General features: G+C 39.2%; 1 protein-coding gene and 1 long non-coding RNA gene across 2 annotated transcripts in view; both read left to right on the forward strand.

Moving 5' to 3' along the window:
• The window catches only part of shtn1 (shootin 1), a 278,814-nt gene that overhangs the window by 183,338 nt on the left and 79,295 nt on the right, over positions 1 to 16,181 (forward strand). The window contains exons 8-9 of the mRNA XM_028796007.2: positions 6,971 to 7,065; positions 10,045 to 10,191. Coding sequence (XP_028651840.1) covers positions 6,971 to 7,065; positions 10,045 to 10,191 — 242 coding nt within the window. The remainder of the gene's footprint in view (positions 1 to 6,970; positions 7,066 to 10,044; positions 10,192 to 16,181) is intronic.
• Positions 12,006 to 12,392, forward strand: LOC127526787 (uncharacterized). Its single transcript, XR_007934223.1, has 2 exons — positions 12,006 to 12,119; positions 12,174 to 12,392. It is a non-coding gene; the product is annotated as an uncharacterized LOC127526787 (long non-coding RNA).

A 16,181-nucleotide genomic window follows, 5' to 3' on the forward strand; every position in this document is an offset into this window, starting at 1 on the left:
TCCAGCTTATTCAAAACTCAGCTGCAAAAGTCCCTACACGGACCAGCAGTAGCGAGCACATCACACCCATCCTGTTTCGCCTTCACTGGCTCCCTGTGTCTTACAGAATCGAATATAAAATCCTACTAATAACCTACAAAGCCTTAAACCACCTTGCACCAAACTACATCAGTGACCTTCTCCATCACTATGTGCCTGTCCGCCCACTAAGGTCCTCTGATTCTGGCAATCTTGTTGTGCCCCTCACTAATCTACACTACATGGGTGACAGCAGGGCCTTCAGCTGTATAGCGCCAGACTCTGGAATGACCTACCGAAATTAATCAGGTCAGCTGACTCCATGAATTCTTTTAAAAAACAACTCAAAACTCATCTGTTCATTAAGGCTTTTAGCTCTACTTGACTTTATTACCCTTCTCTCATTTTACCTCTATGTCAAGGTGCTCATGTAACCTGTATGTATATGTGTGTGTGCTAGGCCATCAATTATGTTGTCTGTTAGGCTTTTTCTCTGAACTACTGTCTTAATCTTCTTTATTTATTTATCTGGTACAATGCTAAATACTGTGTACCCTGTCGTTCTTTCTTAAACTCTGTGAAGTGCCTTGAGCATGGGAAAGGCGCTATATAAATAAAATGTATTATTATTATTATATGTGTGACTAAGAATTCAATAGATAATGACAGAAAAAATTATAAAAATCTGTTTATTATACCAAAAATTTACCTAGCAGCTTTTTTTAAACCATATATTTCAATTCATTTAACTTTATTTTGCCTTCATTATTTTCCACTTTATTAATTGTTTAAGGGCAATTATTTTAGACAGGCATTTGCACTAATCTTGCACAATAATATGACCAAAGTAGTAGTAGCAGTAATAGTAATAATAATAATACATATTATTTATATAGTGCCTTTCCCATGCTGAAGGTGCTTAACAAACTACCCCAATCATCAGTTCAGTTTTACAGTTAGTTTCCAGCTAGCCAGTGTTGCCCATTTTATCCCAAATTCCTGTTGTCCATAGACTTCTATTACGTTTATTAGCATCTGTAAGCTGCATTTTCTTTATATCTCTTCTCACTTCATCAATCCAGCATTTCTTCAACCTTGTTTGTCTTATTTCTCAAGTTACTACTTCCATTCCCAGCATATTACAGTCTTTCCATCTCACCAGAATACAAGGTGAGACACAAAAAGAACCAGATTGGTAAAATAAATATATTTATTGATGAATTACAGCATTCCAAACATTGTCATCTTCTATATACTCCCCCTCCCGATCTCTACACCACTCCATACGTATCTTCCATTGATTGAAACAGTGCTGGAAGTCTTCTTGCTTGAGGCTCTGCAACAGGCTTGAGGTTTTTGTTTTCACTTCATCCATTGAAGAAAAATGTGTTCCCTTCAGGTCACTTTTGATTTTCGGGAACAAGTAAAAAATCACAGGAAGCTAAATTGGGTGAAAAGGGAGTATGATCGAGGACAGGAATGTTTTTGTCAGTCAAAAACTGCATTACGGAAAAAGAGAAAATTTGTGGGAAATTTGAAGTTGATTCGCTGTTCGATTTTTTTCACCCGACATTATCGCGGCAACTTTTGTAGCCATTGTTGTGCAAATGCTGACTGGACTATTCACAGGATATACCCAGCTGGTCAGTGGTTTGAGAGGGCTTGTAGGAGGGGATATAGTTCTATGATTCATGTCCGGCCGACCTCCAGACGGTTTTCCAGGAAAGCCCCAAGCCCAGTCCGGTTATTTTTGTGTCTCACCTCGTATGAATGATGGTTGTTCTGGCTTCTATAGATTTAAAGGTAAACAACTTGTTCTTTTCCTTTTTGTACATTGCATTACACAACACCAGTTGGAAACCTTCTTCATTTCTGGATCCATGGCTGAACCCACAATGCACAACATCATAGCCATCACTTGATGTGCCAACATCTCCATTTAGATCTCCGCCTATGAATATCAACTCTTCATTCGACATTTCACCAGAAATTACAGTTAGCTTATCTCAAAATTATTTTTTCTCCTGTCCAGTAAGTCCAATTTAGAGAGCATAGGTGAAGATAGTTTGCTAAATGATCTGCCATTGTAAGTCAAACTATAATAATCCTATCACATATTCTGTTTACTCCAACCACCTTGTGTATCCATGATTATGACACAAGTATACCTAAACCTGCCATCACTTCACATTTTCCTTGCCAGAAGAATTTGCACACATATCTGTCCATCCCAAAATTTCTAGTACCACTCTCTTTCCAATGAGCTTCTTGTACATAACAGATACTGGTTTTTTGACTGGCTCCACAATTCCTTGTCACTACCAGGAGCCTTATCAACCTGTAACTGTAGATATACATGTACCGAGATGAACTGGGCAAATGAAGACACACACATTCAGCAAGGTTTGGTGCAAAACCTGTCAGTGCTTTTATTAAAATCAATCCAAAAAAACAAAGTACAACTAGTGCAGTCCATTCAAACATCCCAATTAGACATAAATAAATGAAAAACGTGTGTGTATGGAGTATTCTGCTCTGCTCACTCTCAACCACACCCACTAGATGAAGCATGCTTGTACTTTTAAATTTTTTCAGCTCTTGCATGCACCTCACTACAAAAGACCTCAGTGCAGCAAACGTCTTTGCGGAATAACAATGTTGTGCTAATAACACAGATAAAGAGACACAACGTCAAAGGGAAGCAAATGCCGCAGCTCAACAACATGCAAGTGAAACACCTCAGCAACGGAGGGCAAGGCTTGAAGTTTTCACTAAAAATATTGTCTATTTAGAGGTATTTTCTGGAGACAAAGATTAATAGGACTTATATGCCAGCGATACTACTAAGATATGGTATCGCCAGTGTCTTCTTACGAATGCCAGTGGGGCAGCAAGCACATGTAGGTCCACATCCTCTTCCCTGGGTAATTTGTAAGAGTTAGCTGACGTCTCTCCAAGTTTACGAATATAGTAAAACTGCTGGAGAGTCTTTGTGTTGTTTTTGGCCCCAAGACTACACTTAGCTGGTGAATAAATAATCCATAAAATTAGTGAGTGTCCAGTGGAGGTTAAAAGTCCAAATGAATATTTACATAAAACGAGGTTAAAACACAAGGGCAAATGTTTTCTTTAAAAACCCTGAGCCTCAGTGCTGCTTTCTAAAATCCGACCTCCCCTCGACTTACCTTCTTTGGTTTCTGCAGGACAAGGAGACGCCAACCAGCAGGCACAGACAATCCTTTCATCCCGCTTGGGCCCCTATTGCCAGTTCATTGGCATATACAGGGCACCACACCAAGCTTTTCTTCCTTCAACTCCTGCTGTCTTTTGCTGGCCTGGCAGTGGAGTCATCCTCGAGTGGTTTGGTCACTACTGCTCAAAGGCTGCTTGCTCAGCAAGAGCCCACTCTTGACAGTTGGCCACATGCTACTTCCCTGAGACTCACATTCCCATCTACTTGCTTTCCTGCTGTCTCGCACCTGCCCCATCCCATTCCTGCCCTTCTCTCTATTCTCTTTAACCTTCACCTCACTGTTTTCTTTCATCTTTTGATCTGTTTCTTTTTTGCCGCCCTCTGCCGTGTAGGCTCCTTTTGGTCCTGCCTGATTGGGCAACAGGTGTTAGTGCTTTGCACACTCTGATGTGTGAAAGAGATAGTTGACTGATCCACTCGCATTTGCATGTGTATGCACAATCGTACAAGCACCCCAATCCAACCCAGAGTGAAGCGTGCTCGCACAAACCTGCACCCGATTGGAGCCTGCACTTCCCAGGATGCGATTATTTATTTAAAAAACTGCACTGCACCAACAACCTCTCATCACATCCTTCAAGTGAGAGCTTCTATTAATATTTCAGATTTTCCAGTCATACTATCAACATTCCATGTTGCCAACCATATTTTCTGATGAGTTTCAACTTGGGTGCTTTTGTTCACTGTTCCTGTAGATTTTTTTTTTCGAAGCAACCTCTGGTTCCATACGCTGCAAAGCTGTTTGAGTATCTTTACTTTTTCAAGGCAACTGCAGTTCCACAGACTGAAACATCACCCTTTTTATGCTGTGCTTTGTTTTGGTAGTCATTTGGGGTGAATTGGTGCAGACATTTATGACATTTATGATATGCTTCCTGATGTCAACCCTCATCAAATTACCCAGGCTTGGGACTAGCACTAATGAGTCAGTAGTTGGTTTCCTGCCTTGTTCCCAATGCTGATGGGATATGCTTTGTCCCCCACAACCATGTAATAGCATAAGGAGATTCAATCATTGATGAATAAAAAAGTCCCAAGAAAAATCCCTAAGAATTCCAACCATAATCTCACGTTTTCAACTCAACTTTCCTCTCTCATCTGAACTTTTGCTTTTATGTCTGAAGAATTTGTGCCACATATGGAATTTTCCCCTACTGAGCTTCAACTTAATTCTCTTTATGTGTCTCCTGTAAACCAGAAGGAAGGACATTAACTAACTTACTTTGTTGGTATCTTTATGAAATATGAAGAAATATTTTAGTGTTGTCATGTCCTGCAACCTTTTATAATGTTTAAATTCCATTCTTCATGCCTTCATCTCATAGTTATTTTACTTAATGTATTTTTCTTAATGTGGTGGCTAGAACTGCTTCCATTTCTCTCCTTGAAGTCTCACTAGTAAGTCAGAGAGATTCAGCATCTCACATTTATATTCCTGTCATCTGGGAAACCTTTGATGTTGTCCCACGTTACCATTTTTAAACAGCTGCTCAAAGTAGCCAGCCCAGCGGGTCACAACTGCAGCATCATCCAGACAGACCATTCCATCACTCGCCGTGACTGCGACTCTCTGAAGGAACAGATTCAGATCAGTGTAATGCTGTGATTCCTCTGTAAGCAGGACGTGGGTCACTAGACCATGGAGGGTGTGTCACTTGCTCATAGATTCCTCTAACTAACGCCTCCTTATCTGCCCCCGTGCCCTCGCAACCATCCTTCTCAGTTTCTGGTATAGACTGAGCTGCATCTCCTCTTGATGATATACAGGGTGACCTCTGAGATGAAAAACCTCTTTCTGGGAACACCAGTAACACCAACACAACCTACAGCAACCTTCAGGGTCTTGTCACGGAAGATCTCCCACATCACATTAGGATTGGCAGTCGCACCCAAGTCTGCAAGTTCCTCACACAAACTGTGTGCAAGCTCATTAGAAACAGCCTGATCTTGGAGTCTGCCAAGTTCAGCCTCATTCTCTAGTAGGTGGTAGCTTACTGGACCTAAGCTGAATCTTCAGAGTAGCAACAAGTCTGTGGTCAGAATTCACAAACTGGACACTTCTGTAGATCCTGCAGTTCTGTAGGAGCCTCCAGCATCTGTCCGTTAGGATGTGATTGATCTCCTTCACTGCACCACCAGTATTAGAGTACCAAGTTCAATGATGTGGCTCATGGCACTGGAACCAGGATTCAGTGATCCACATCCACTGACCTTCTGCAAAGTCAAGAAACATGGAGCCACTTTTGCCAAAGTTGCCAGACAAATAAACAGGGACTTACACAATCCTCATAGCCAGTCCTGTCAGTGGCAGTGGTCACATTGAAATCATCCGTGACCGGGAGAGTGTCACCTCTAGGCTAGGATGTTGGACATCTCTGGGTCCACGGTTATTGAGGCTGATCCTTCAATTAGCTGTGAACTACCCAATCTCACTGAGATTGCACAGGTGGTGAACCAACTGAGGGTAGGGAAGGCTGCAGGGATCTATGGTATCTGGGGTGAACTTGTCCATGTTGGAATCTTTGCTTCAATTTGGGAGACACGTCATACCTGATTGGAAAATGGGACTTATCGATCCTGTGTGGTAAGGGAAGGGTGATCACCTGGATTATGGCAACTAACTACAGGGGGATAACACTGCACTTGGTGCTGGTTAAGGTCCTTTCTAGAGTCATCTTCAGTAGAATCTGTGATCACTTGCTCACCTACCAGCAACTAGAGCAGTCTGCTTTTACACCTAAGAAATCTACCATCAACTACTTCCTGGCATTGAGGGTTTCCATGGAGCACAAACACGAATATCAGCAGAGTTTCTTGAAGCCTTTATCAATTTTTGTAAGGCATTCAACTCAGTTGATCAAGCTGCCCCTATGAGACATCCTGAGACTTTGCAGAATCCCCCTGAAGTTGCTGGATGCCATGGCTGGCCTCTGGAGGCAGAACCATTGAGTTTTTCCATCAGGGCTCTTGAGATACTAAGTGAGGAATCTGAATATTTGGGCTTGTGAGTGTCATGATAAAAACCAAGATCAAGCCTTTAATGACCTCTTGAACACAGCCATCAGCAGTGTGTCTGTCTACGGAGAGAACTTCAGCCGTATCTGAGGTTTACTTACCTCGGCAATGACATTCATGTCTCTGGTGACTCTTCTTATGAAGTCAGTAGATGGATTGGGAGAGCACGGGGGATCGTGAGATTGCTGAAAAGGGGCATGTTGATGCTCCTGATATCTCTGCAAAAGGACAAAGGTCCAAGTCTTTAGAGTCCTGGTACTTCCTGTTTTGCCATATGGTTGTGAGACATGGACACAATCCACTGACCTGAGATGAAGACTGGACTCCTTTTGTATTATGAGGTGGATGTTCAGGTCCTCGAAAATTAGAAGTGGGCTGCCGTCATCTGGGAGGGAAGAGAACAGTCCATCCAGTATTTTTTATAAGACGGTATGTTGAGTACCTTTTGGGAGTCTTTGTAAATAATATGGTTCTTTAACCATTTACTGTATCTTTTACCTGTTCAAATAAATTGATGAGGTCCAGTATGTTTGCTTCAGTTCTCCAATTCAATGCCTTTATATATAATTGACTCTGCTTTGCTCTTCTTTTTTCTAATTAAAAGAGAAGCATTTTCCAATTTTTTGAAAATCATTGATTTGAGCTGTCATGGATATTGCTAATCGAATTCTTTATTATCTACAGTGTCATTGCTTGCTGTAGAAGAATATGATGAAATACACAGTAAACTGGAACTAGAATCTGATCTTCGGAATAAAGCAGAATCCTTTGCTCATGAGGTATGGCTTCTCTGGTTTATAGAATGTGAAAATCTATTTAACTAGTTTTTTTTAAGAAATAGTTTCTTAGCCTGATAATTATTTTTTTTCTTTTCAGTCCTTCTAATCTGATCCCTCTTATTCCAAATATTGTCACAGCTAGTCTAAGTATTAAAAGTAAATTATTTGAAGGAAAAAATCAAACAGTACATGTCAAGAACAGATATGTCAGCAAATACTCAACATGAGTTTGAAAGAGGAATGTTGTGTTTCGCTAATATGATGGAATTAAAAGAGTAAGCAACAAAAGGTTACAATAAAAGAGATGCATATGATATTATTTATCTTGATTTTCAGAGGACTTTTGATAAGGTATCACATGAAAGGTTAGTGATCAAACTAAATGAAGTAGGAATTCAGGACTCAATATGTAGATGGGTACAAAATTGGTTCAAACACTGGAAAAAAGGATTATAGTGAGGGGATTTTTTTTTCAGAATTAGGTTATGTTAACAATGTGGTGTCCCACACTGATTTCTCATAATTATCCTTCCTTTTGTTAATTGTGTGTTTAAATAAAAACTCACTATTTTGATAAATGGACATTTTTGTTGTTTAATTTGTTCTAGATAAGAGTGGCAGACAGTGGTGCCTGGGCACAATATGTAATACCGAAAGGTGTTTCTGGAATGTCTAAAAGATATAGCTGAAGTCAGTTAGACATAATCTTCATTTCATACTGGTCCAGCATGTTTTTGTGATATTATTGATTGCCATCTGGGTGTGCAGCCAGTTAGTCTGTCATTAGACCTGCGACTTTGTAGCTGAACAACTGTGGACCCCACCTACCTAGAAGTTCACTTTCCTCAGTAATGCTGTTGGCTGTATTTTCTGTCAAAAGGCCATAGCTTTGTTATAATGTTATTTGACTATATCTTCATGAATCTAGTGTCCTGTGCCTGGATGTTGCCTCCATAGAGTATGAATTAAATTGGAATTGTTCCATACCAGCCACCATTTTTGTGAATCCAAAGCGTACTTGTCTAATAAAGTCAAACACTGCATATTCTATTTATAATGCCCATGACTAACCTGTCCTTTTTTCCTGGTTCTGTTCCTACTACACTTAATCATGGAAAGGAAGTTCCTGCTCTGAAGAAACAAAACAACAATTCTCCTATTTTGGATAATGTTCACCCAATCTGAGATCTTCCTTATTTGTCCAAAACCTTCAAAAGTACTGTCTGCACTCAACTAACTGTACACTTTGTGGATGGCCAGTTGTTTGAATTTTTCCATAGACTATTCCAACCTCATCACAGTACAGAGATATCTCCTATTGTGAACGCCCTCTTCCTTACGACTAACACCATATCTTGTTCTGTGTTTAATTTTTTTAATCAGACCACTGATGCTGTTAGTCTTGATTGAAAAACTCTACAGCAGCACCTAAGAAAGTTACTGCAGTAGCATTATTAACATTTTATACATATAGTTTTTATTTAGTTTATGTTTTTTTACGTCAAGGATACTAATTATATGGTGCATTTTGTATTAATTTAACATGTTTCAAACAAGTTTATTTTGAGTCACATCTCATTTTTATTGTTTACATGACACTCAGAGTCATGTCATGTGATCAACACTGTCACATTTCTGACATCTTTAGGATTTATAATATAATATAGCGGTGGCTACAACACTCGTTATCCCTAGGTGGATATACAGTATGTAGAATGTCTCAGAGAATGTTAGTGATAGTTTCTTTTCAAGCAGAACTTAGAGAAAGTTTATGAGGTTTATGAAGGTTTATGAAGTTCCTTTAGAACTTTGAATTTTGATTTTTGCACATTCATTTGGTTTTGGTTACTCAATCTTTTTTTTCCTGTATGTTTTCATCTTGTGGTCATTTTCTCCAAGAAACCTTATGCCTCATAACAACTGGGACATTCTACTTTCGTATGTTCTTCTACCTGTCTGGATGCATGCAGTCAGTTGTGTTGGATAGTAAGGCAACCTTAACACAGTACAGTTCGGTTAAATAGCTACATGCTACCACCAGACTACCTGAAAAGCCAACATAACCTCACTCTTCAGTTACATGAAAGTAATGTCTAGTACTTTGTAAAGATCTCTTCTAGACTGTTATAAATAATCTCACTGTCTGCTTTCTACAGGATTCCAAAGCTGTACATTTCAAAATATCAGGTTACATGACATTGTTGCTTACTTTGTGCTGTTACTGTACCCCACCTTTAACATGTGTATTTTTATTGAATTTTATAAAAGGTAAGTGTGAGAAAGGTTGGCCAAAATCTACTTTAAAATGGCTTACTGTTTACCCATCAAACTTGAGAATTCCCAGTTTATTCTCCTCTAAGTTCACTTAGTGACTCCATTACTTTTCGTATCACTGAAGAGTCCAGTGTAAGTAGTTCAACACTTTGCCAGAAAAAGCTTTAAAATATCTGCTTCCAATCTGTACTTGTACTATTATGAGTAAATGGGAATTTCATAGGATTCATTATCACAGGATCCCACATGCAGCCCAATACTGAGTTTTGAAAGCAGCTTGCAAATTGGGTTTGTTCTTCTTGCCGACATGAAGCTAATTATGTCTGTGTTGATGCTGAATTGCCTGCAAGCTTCCTAAGGAGAGAAGTTATGAAAACATTATTATTCTCATTCACTGACCACAACTCCTGTGGCCAACTGGGCAGTCTGCAGCTTCTCGGCAGATGTACTAAAGATCCTGGAAAATGGTAACAGCTTTCTGATGATAAAGCTACGTCAACCAAGGTGTCTGTCCACATAAAAAGTACTGTAATTGCAATTATGAAATATTCAATGACTGAAAAAAAATCTTGCTACCTTTTTTGCACATTTTTAAGTTCCTTTTATCATTACTTTATCTTAATTAACAACAATACATTTTAATAATATTTATGGTACTCAATACCCACTGTGAGATTTTTGATTGCTGTGTATATTTTATTTTAGATGTTTGTGGAGCAGAAAGTACTCAAGAGGCAAAGCCAGTTATTGATGCAATCTGTATCACCAGGTGACCAACTTATGAAAGCTTTGGAAGACATTGCTTCTGTAACTCAAACCTTAGAAAGAGAAAGAATTGAGCATGAACAGAAGGTAAATAATGAAAAGAAACCTAGTGATAAAATGTAAATGTCTTAATATTACAGGCCGCCTAATGATGCTCACTCTCTGTCATTTGCAGAAATGTCTCCATTATTTATACTGCTCTTCAGGATTCATAGATATAGTTGTTTTGATATTCCTGACTTTTTGACTTAAAAACAAGGGTGTTATTAATTAATGCATTATATCCAGATTTTGGTACTGTTCTTTTTTGCTGCTATTATGCAAATACTTTTTTGTTAATAAATATTGCTTTGCTTTAAACTTTGGTATTTTGCACTGAGTAACTAAACTATTACAAGGCACCCAGTGTGGGCAGTTTGCCATTTATCTCCCACAGATTTTGGGGATGAGGAGGTTTACTTCCAATAAACTGGAAGGAGTAGTGCAATGTTGGTAAATGGAAATACATAAGATGCACCAACCTTCAGTGTCTTAGGAGCACTATGGTCTCCTTAAACCAAAGCTATTTAGACCTTGTCTGGAGTACTGAGGAGTGATAAGCTGTGCAGGCATCACTTGTAATTAGTACTTAAAAGTATGTGTGTATGTGCAGGTCCTGTGTGTACTAAGCTTAGGTTACACAAGAGTAAGCCAGCCCATAATGAATCATTAGCCCCTTTTACCCCACGATTATACAGCCCTAAATACCCAAACTTACACACACTTTTACAATCATTTGGTTGGATCCACAGTCTTGAATGATGTGCTAACTGCAACATCATCTTTTACACTATTGCAGCTCTGATATCATTATGCACAACTTCTGAGGCCACAACCTCTAGTGATGGGTCACCATGTCATAACAACAATTATTTAAAATAGCCCACCTACTAAAAAGCGATGGCTTCATGAGAAAATTCAAAACCATATAAATACCTCTTACACTAAAATATTATTAACAAATAATGTAAAATATAAACACTTCACTCTTTTTTTTTAATATTTTTATTTTATTAATTTTCATTGTAATCATTCCATACAAACAGATCAATTTATAACCCAACAAATTTGAAGACAAATCAAACCCCACCCCTGAGAAGGAGAGCTTAGCTAAAGGAAAATTGCTTTAAGCTTTTTAATAAGGCAACATTAGACAAAAGAAAGGGAGAAGTAAATATCTATGTAAATAAGAGATGGAGAAGGGAGTTAAATGCAATAATAGTTAATTCTCTTATTCTAAAATAATATTGATTAAATCCTGCCATGTTTTGAAAAAGTTTTGTACAGATCCTCTAACTGAAAATTTGATTTTTTCCAATTTCAAATAATATAAAACATCGGTTTCCCACTGACTTATAAGAGGAGAATTAGGATTCTTCCAATTTAACAAAATAAGTCTGCGTGCCAAGAGTGTAGTGAATGCAATCACCGTTTGCTTGTCCTTCTCCAATTCCAGTCCATCTTGAAGGACACCAAACACAGCTGTTAGTGGGTTAGGAGGGATTGTGATACCAAGGCAGTCTGAGAGGCACTTAAAAATTTTTGTCCAAAATGATGTTAGTTTGGTGCAGGCCCAGAACATGTGACCCAGTGAGGCAGGAGCTTGGTTGCAGCGCTCGCAGGTTGGATCCTGGCCTGGAAACATTTTGGACAGTTTTAAGCGAGACAGATGAGCTCGATATATAATTTTTAGTTGAATAATTCTATGCTTTGCGCATATAGAACTCGAGTGAATTCTCTGCTTTGCTACACTTCACTCTTTTTACGGTTTGAAATTATAAAGACTCTCTTAAAAAATGTTTAAAATGTTCAGAATAAATTTAAATAAGGGGTGGGGGTTGACTTATTTTCAATTCTATCTCTCTATTATAAAAAAAAGTCCTGGGAGAGAGAGACTAGGGAGACGAGACGTGATCTTCACGTGAAGATCACGGAAGACACTTAAAAGACCCACGAGATGAAAGAGATTGGCCACGGTGCGTCTCTCGGGGACCTTAAACGTGAGACGTTGTGCCAAGAGATTGACGCAGGACCCTCTCACGGGGACGTAGAACATGAGATTCTTGAAAGACACACCCTACTTACAACCAATATCAAATAAGACCACGGGCAGCAAAACACTCAGTCTTGCAAAAGCTTTGAGTACACACAGATCCAGGGCTCTCAGCGCATATAAAGCGTATAAGGACAATACGTTATAGATGAAACATCGACGACTAAGTGAAGATGAAAGAGCAGCACGGAGAAAAGAGACTCAAAAGCGTTGGATAGAAAAAAAATGCAAAAAAGAAAAAGAATAATCTAGGTGCAAATTCAGAAAATAAGGAAAGTAATTATCAGCCTGGATCAAGTGGAATTGAAAAAAAGCACGTCCAGTCGGGCTCAGAATTAAAAGACAAAGAGTAAAACACAAAGTAGAAGTTCATAAAGACATTCAAAAACGTTGGCGCTATACACATGCAGAGCAGGTTAGAGATTATGAAAGCAGTGGAATTCGAAAGGCTCAAAAAAAAAAAAAAACGGTGTGATACACGTGTAGAGACAGTTAAAGAATATGAAAGCAGGAAAATTAGAAAGTATAATAAAAAAAGAAAGTAAAGATCGCAGTAGCGCAAACAAACAGAAATTATTACTCGAAAAAAGGGAAAATAATGACCACGGACCAGGTGTCATTGGAAAAAAAAGCAGGATAAAGCGAGGTGAAAAATAAAAGACAAAGAGTAGAAAACAAAGTAAAACGTCATAAAGAGGTAAAAAAAACAAGGGGGCCAAACACATGCAGAGCAGGTTAGAGAGATAATGAAAACAGTGGAATTCAAAAGACTCAAAAAAACGTAGGCACAAAACACATGCAGAGCAAGATACAGAATATGAATGTAGAAAAAAATGACAGTGTCAAAACAAAGAAAGTAAACATCGCATTAGCACAAACAAAGAGAAATTATTACTCGGAGAAATAATGAAAAGGCAAATAGAGATCGAATGTATGGACATAGGTAATATGTCAGAAGTATGTAAATATTGTAAGGCTTTGAAGTTTAAGTCAGAAAATTTCAAAAACAGGGTTTACCTCACATGCATTTATTGGTTACTTTGCAAAAAAAAATTATTAACTGCTGATGATGTCGATCGTTTTGTCTGTGCTGAAATTCCAAACAGAGAAACACATGTCTCATGGACCTCATTTAAAAGAATCCGCATGTTGGGACTTGAAGGATTCCAAATATTGTTTTTACCAAAGTTCTGAAATAAAAGTGAAACTAATGAAATAGCAACAATTCAAAGAAAAAAAAATCTTAAAAGTGTGTATCCGGAAAACCAAATACTGAGGTTGGCGAGCGAAGCCCCGTAGTTTTTTGTAAAAATTGACTATTTGTATGGAATGATGACAATAAAATCAATAAAATTAAAAAAATAAATAAATTTAAATAGTAAACATACTCATAACCCTGTTTTTTCTGGGCTGCTAAAATAGCAAATGTAAGGTGAGTCAAAATTATGCTAACATTTGAATGGTGGAAATAATTTATTCAAAAATCATACTTCATATGTGCAAGGTGATTTACAGGAATGTCTCAACCTGTTTGCCATCATGTTCAATACATGTACCATATGTGGCAAATAAATTTCCACAAAAATTGTGTATACGTATATACATAGCAGTACCATTAGTGTTAACATAATTTTGACTCACCCTGTATTTTACCATTTTGAAACTGAGAGTTTAAATCATTTTTATTTTTAATTATTAGATTTATTTTTTATTAAGAATTCTTTTTGTGAAATAATGGCACAGCAGTGCTAGTGTAAGTCATGTAATGCACTTGTTTAACTACATTCTCTGTTACTGTTATGACAATTGTACAGGGCATAGCAGCCAATCAACCCGACACAGACAGATGCAGGAGGCACAATGATAAAAACACAAATGTTTTTATTTTCTTTCTTCACCTGTGAGCCACGCCTTCCCCATTTCCCACAGGCACAAACAGTCCCACTAAGCAGAACACCACAATACACAATACTTTCTTGTTCTTCTTCTCTTTCTCTTTTCTCCTCCACTCCTCCCGGCAAGCTTTGTCTCCCTCCTCCTGACTCTGGCTCACCGCTGGCTCCTTTTATATGCTACCTGGAAGAGCTCCAGGTGCTTGATGACCTACTTCCGGCAGCACTTCCAGGTGTGGTGAAAGAATCGCCCATACGGGCACTGTTGCAGCTGCAGCACTCCTTGGCGCCACCTTCGGATCCCAACAGGATCCCTGCGGGAGTCCGAGGCACCACTGCAACCCATGGGGGCTGCCATCTAGTATCTCAGGGAAGATACTGTTCTGCCCACGCTTGCTCCCCCAGTCCTCTCAGTGAAGAGGTGTCCTGGATGGCAAGGACCCCAGCCATCTGTGACACTGGTTATTTCTTCCTTATTAAAATATTGTCAGGATATGTAGATGTTCCATATAGTATGTAGTTGCATGGGTTTATAGAGTAAAATAAAAATAAATAAATCAGTATATAAAATAAATAACCCTAATGTGATTGTTTTTTCTAGAAAGGAATAAGTAAATATTCCATTACAGTCTGAGAGAAGTAATTAGTAATTTGTAATCGATTACTTTCTTTAAGTAGCTATCCCAACTTTCTAAATGGCATAATCACTGACAAATATGCAAACATTATTAAGTAAAACAAAGGCAGATGTAATTCATTTGAATTTATCTTACTGACTTCCATATTTCCCCTGACATGGATATTACAGTTACTGCGTTATGAACAGTGCTTAGGGGACTAACATTCTTCTTATCTTTCTACTTGATTGTAGTCATTTTGCCTTTTTGCCATGCAACCACTTACACCACAGTGAGCATTCATTAGATAGATAGATACTTTATTAATGCCCAAGGGGAAATTCACATACTCCAGCAGCAGCCTACTGGTAAAAAACAATATTAAATTAAAGAGTGATAAAAATGCAGGTATAAAAGACAATAACTTTGTATAATGTTAACAATTGAAGAGTCACATAGTGTGGGGGAGGAACGATCTCCTCAGTCTGTCAGTGGAGCAGGACGGTGACAGCAGTCTGTCGCTGAAGCTGCTCCTCTGTCTGGAGATGATCCTGTTTAGTGGATGCAGTGGATTCTCCATGATTGACAGGAGCCTGCTCAGCGCCCGTCGCTCTGCCACAGATGTCAAACTGTCCAGCTCTGTGCCTACAATAGAGCCTGCCTTCCTCACCAGTTTGTTCAGGCGTGAGGCATCCCACTTCTTTATTCTGCCTCCCCAGCACACTACCGCGTAGAAGAGGGCGCTCGCCACAACCGTCTGATAGAACATCTGCAGCATCTTATTGCAGATGTTGAAGGATGCCAGCCTTCTAAGAAAGTATAGTCGGCTCTGTCCTTTCTTGCACAGAGCATCAGTATTGGCAGTCCAGTCCAATTTATCATCTAGCTGCACTCCCAGGTATTTATAGGTCTGTACCCTCTGCACACAGTCACCTCTGATGATCACGGGGTCCATGAGGGGCCTGGGCCTCCTAAAATCCACCACCAGCTCCTTGGTTTTGCTGGTGTTCAGGTGTAGGTGGTTTGAGTCGCACCATTTAACAAAGTCCTTGATTAAGTTCCTATACTCCTCCTCCTGCCCACTCCTGATGCAGCCCACGATAGCAGTGTCGTCAGCGAACTTTTGCACATGGCAGGACACCAAGTTGTATTGGAAGTCCGATGTATATAGGCTGAACAGGACCGGAGAAAGTACAGTCCCCTGTGGCGCTCCTGTGCTGCTGACCACAATGTCAGACCTGCAGTTCTCGAGACGCACATACTGAAGTCTGTCTGTAAGATAGTCCACGATCCATGCCATCAGGTATGAATTTACTCCCATCTCTGTCAGCTTGTCCCTGAGGAGCAGAGGTTGGATGGTGTTGAAGGCGCTAGAGAAGTTCCAGAAACATAATTCTTACTTCACCACTGCCTCTGTCCAAGTGGGAGAGGGATCGGTGTAGCATATAGATGGCATCCTCCGCTCCCACCTTCTCC

The sequence above is a fragment of the Erpetoichthys calabaricus genome, chromosome 2, assembly GCF_900747795.2.
Source record: "Erpetoichthys calabaricus chromosome 2, fErpCal1.3, whole genome shotgun sequence".
NCBI lineage: Eukaryota > Metazoa > Chordata > Cladistia > Polypteriformes > Polypteridae > Erpetoichthys > Erpetoichthys calabaricus.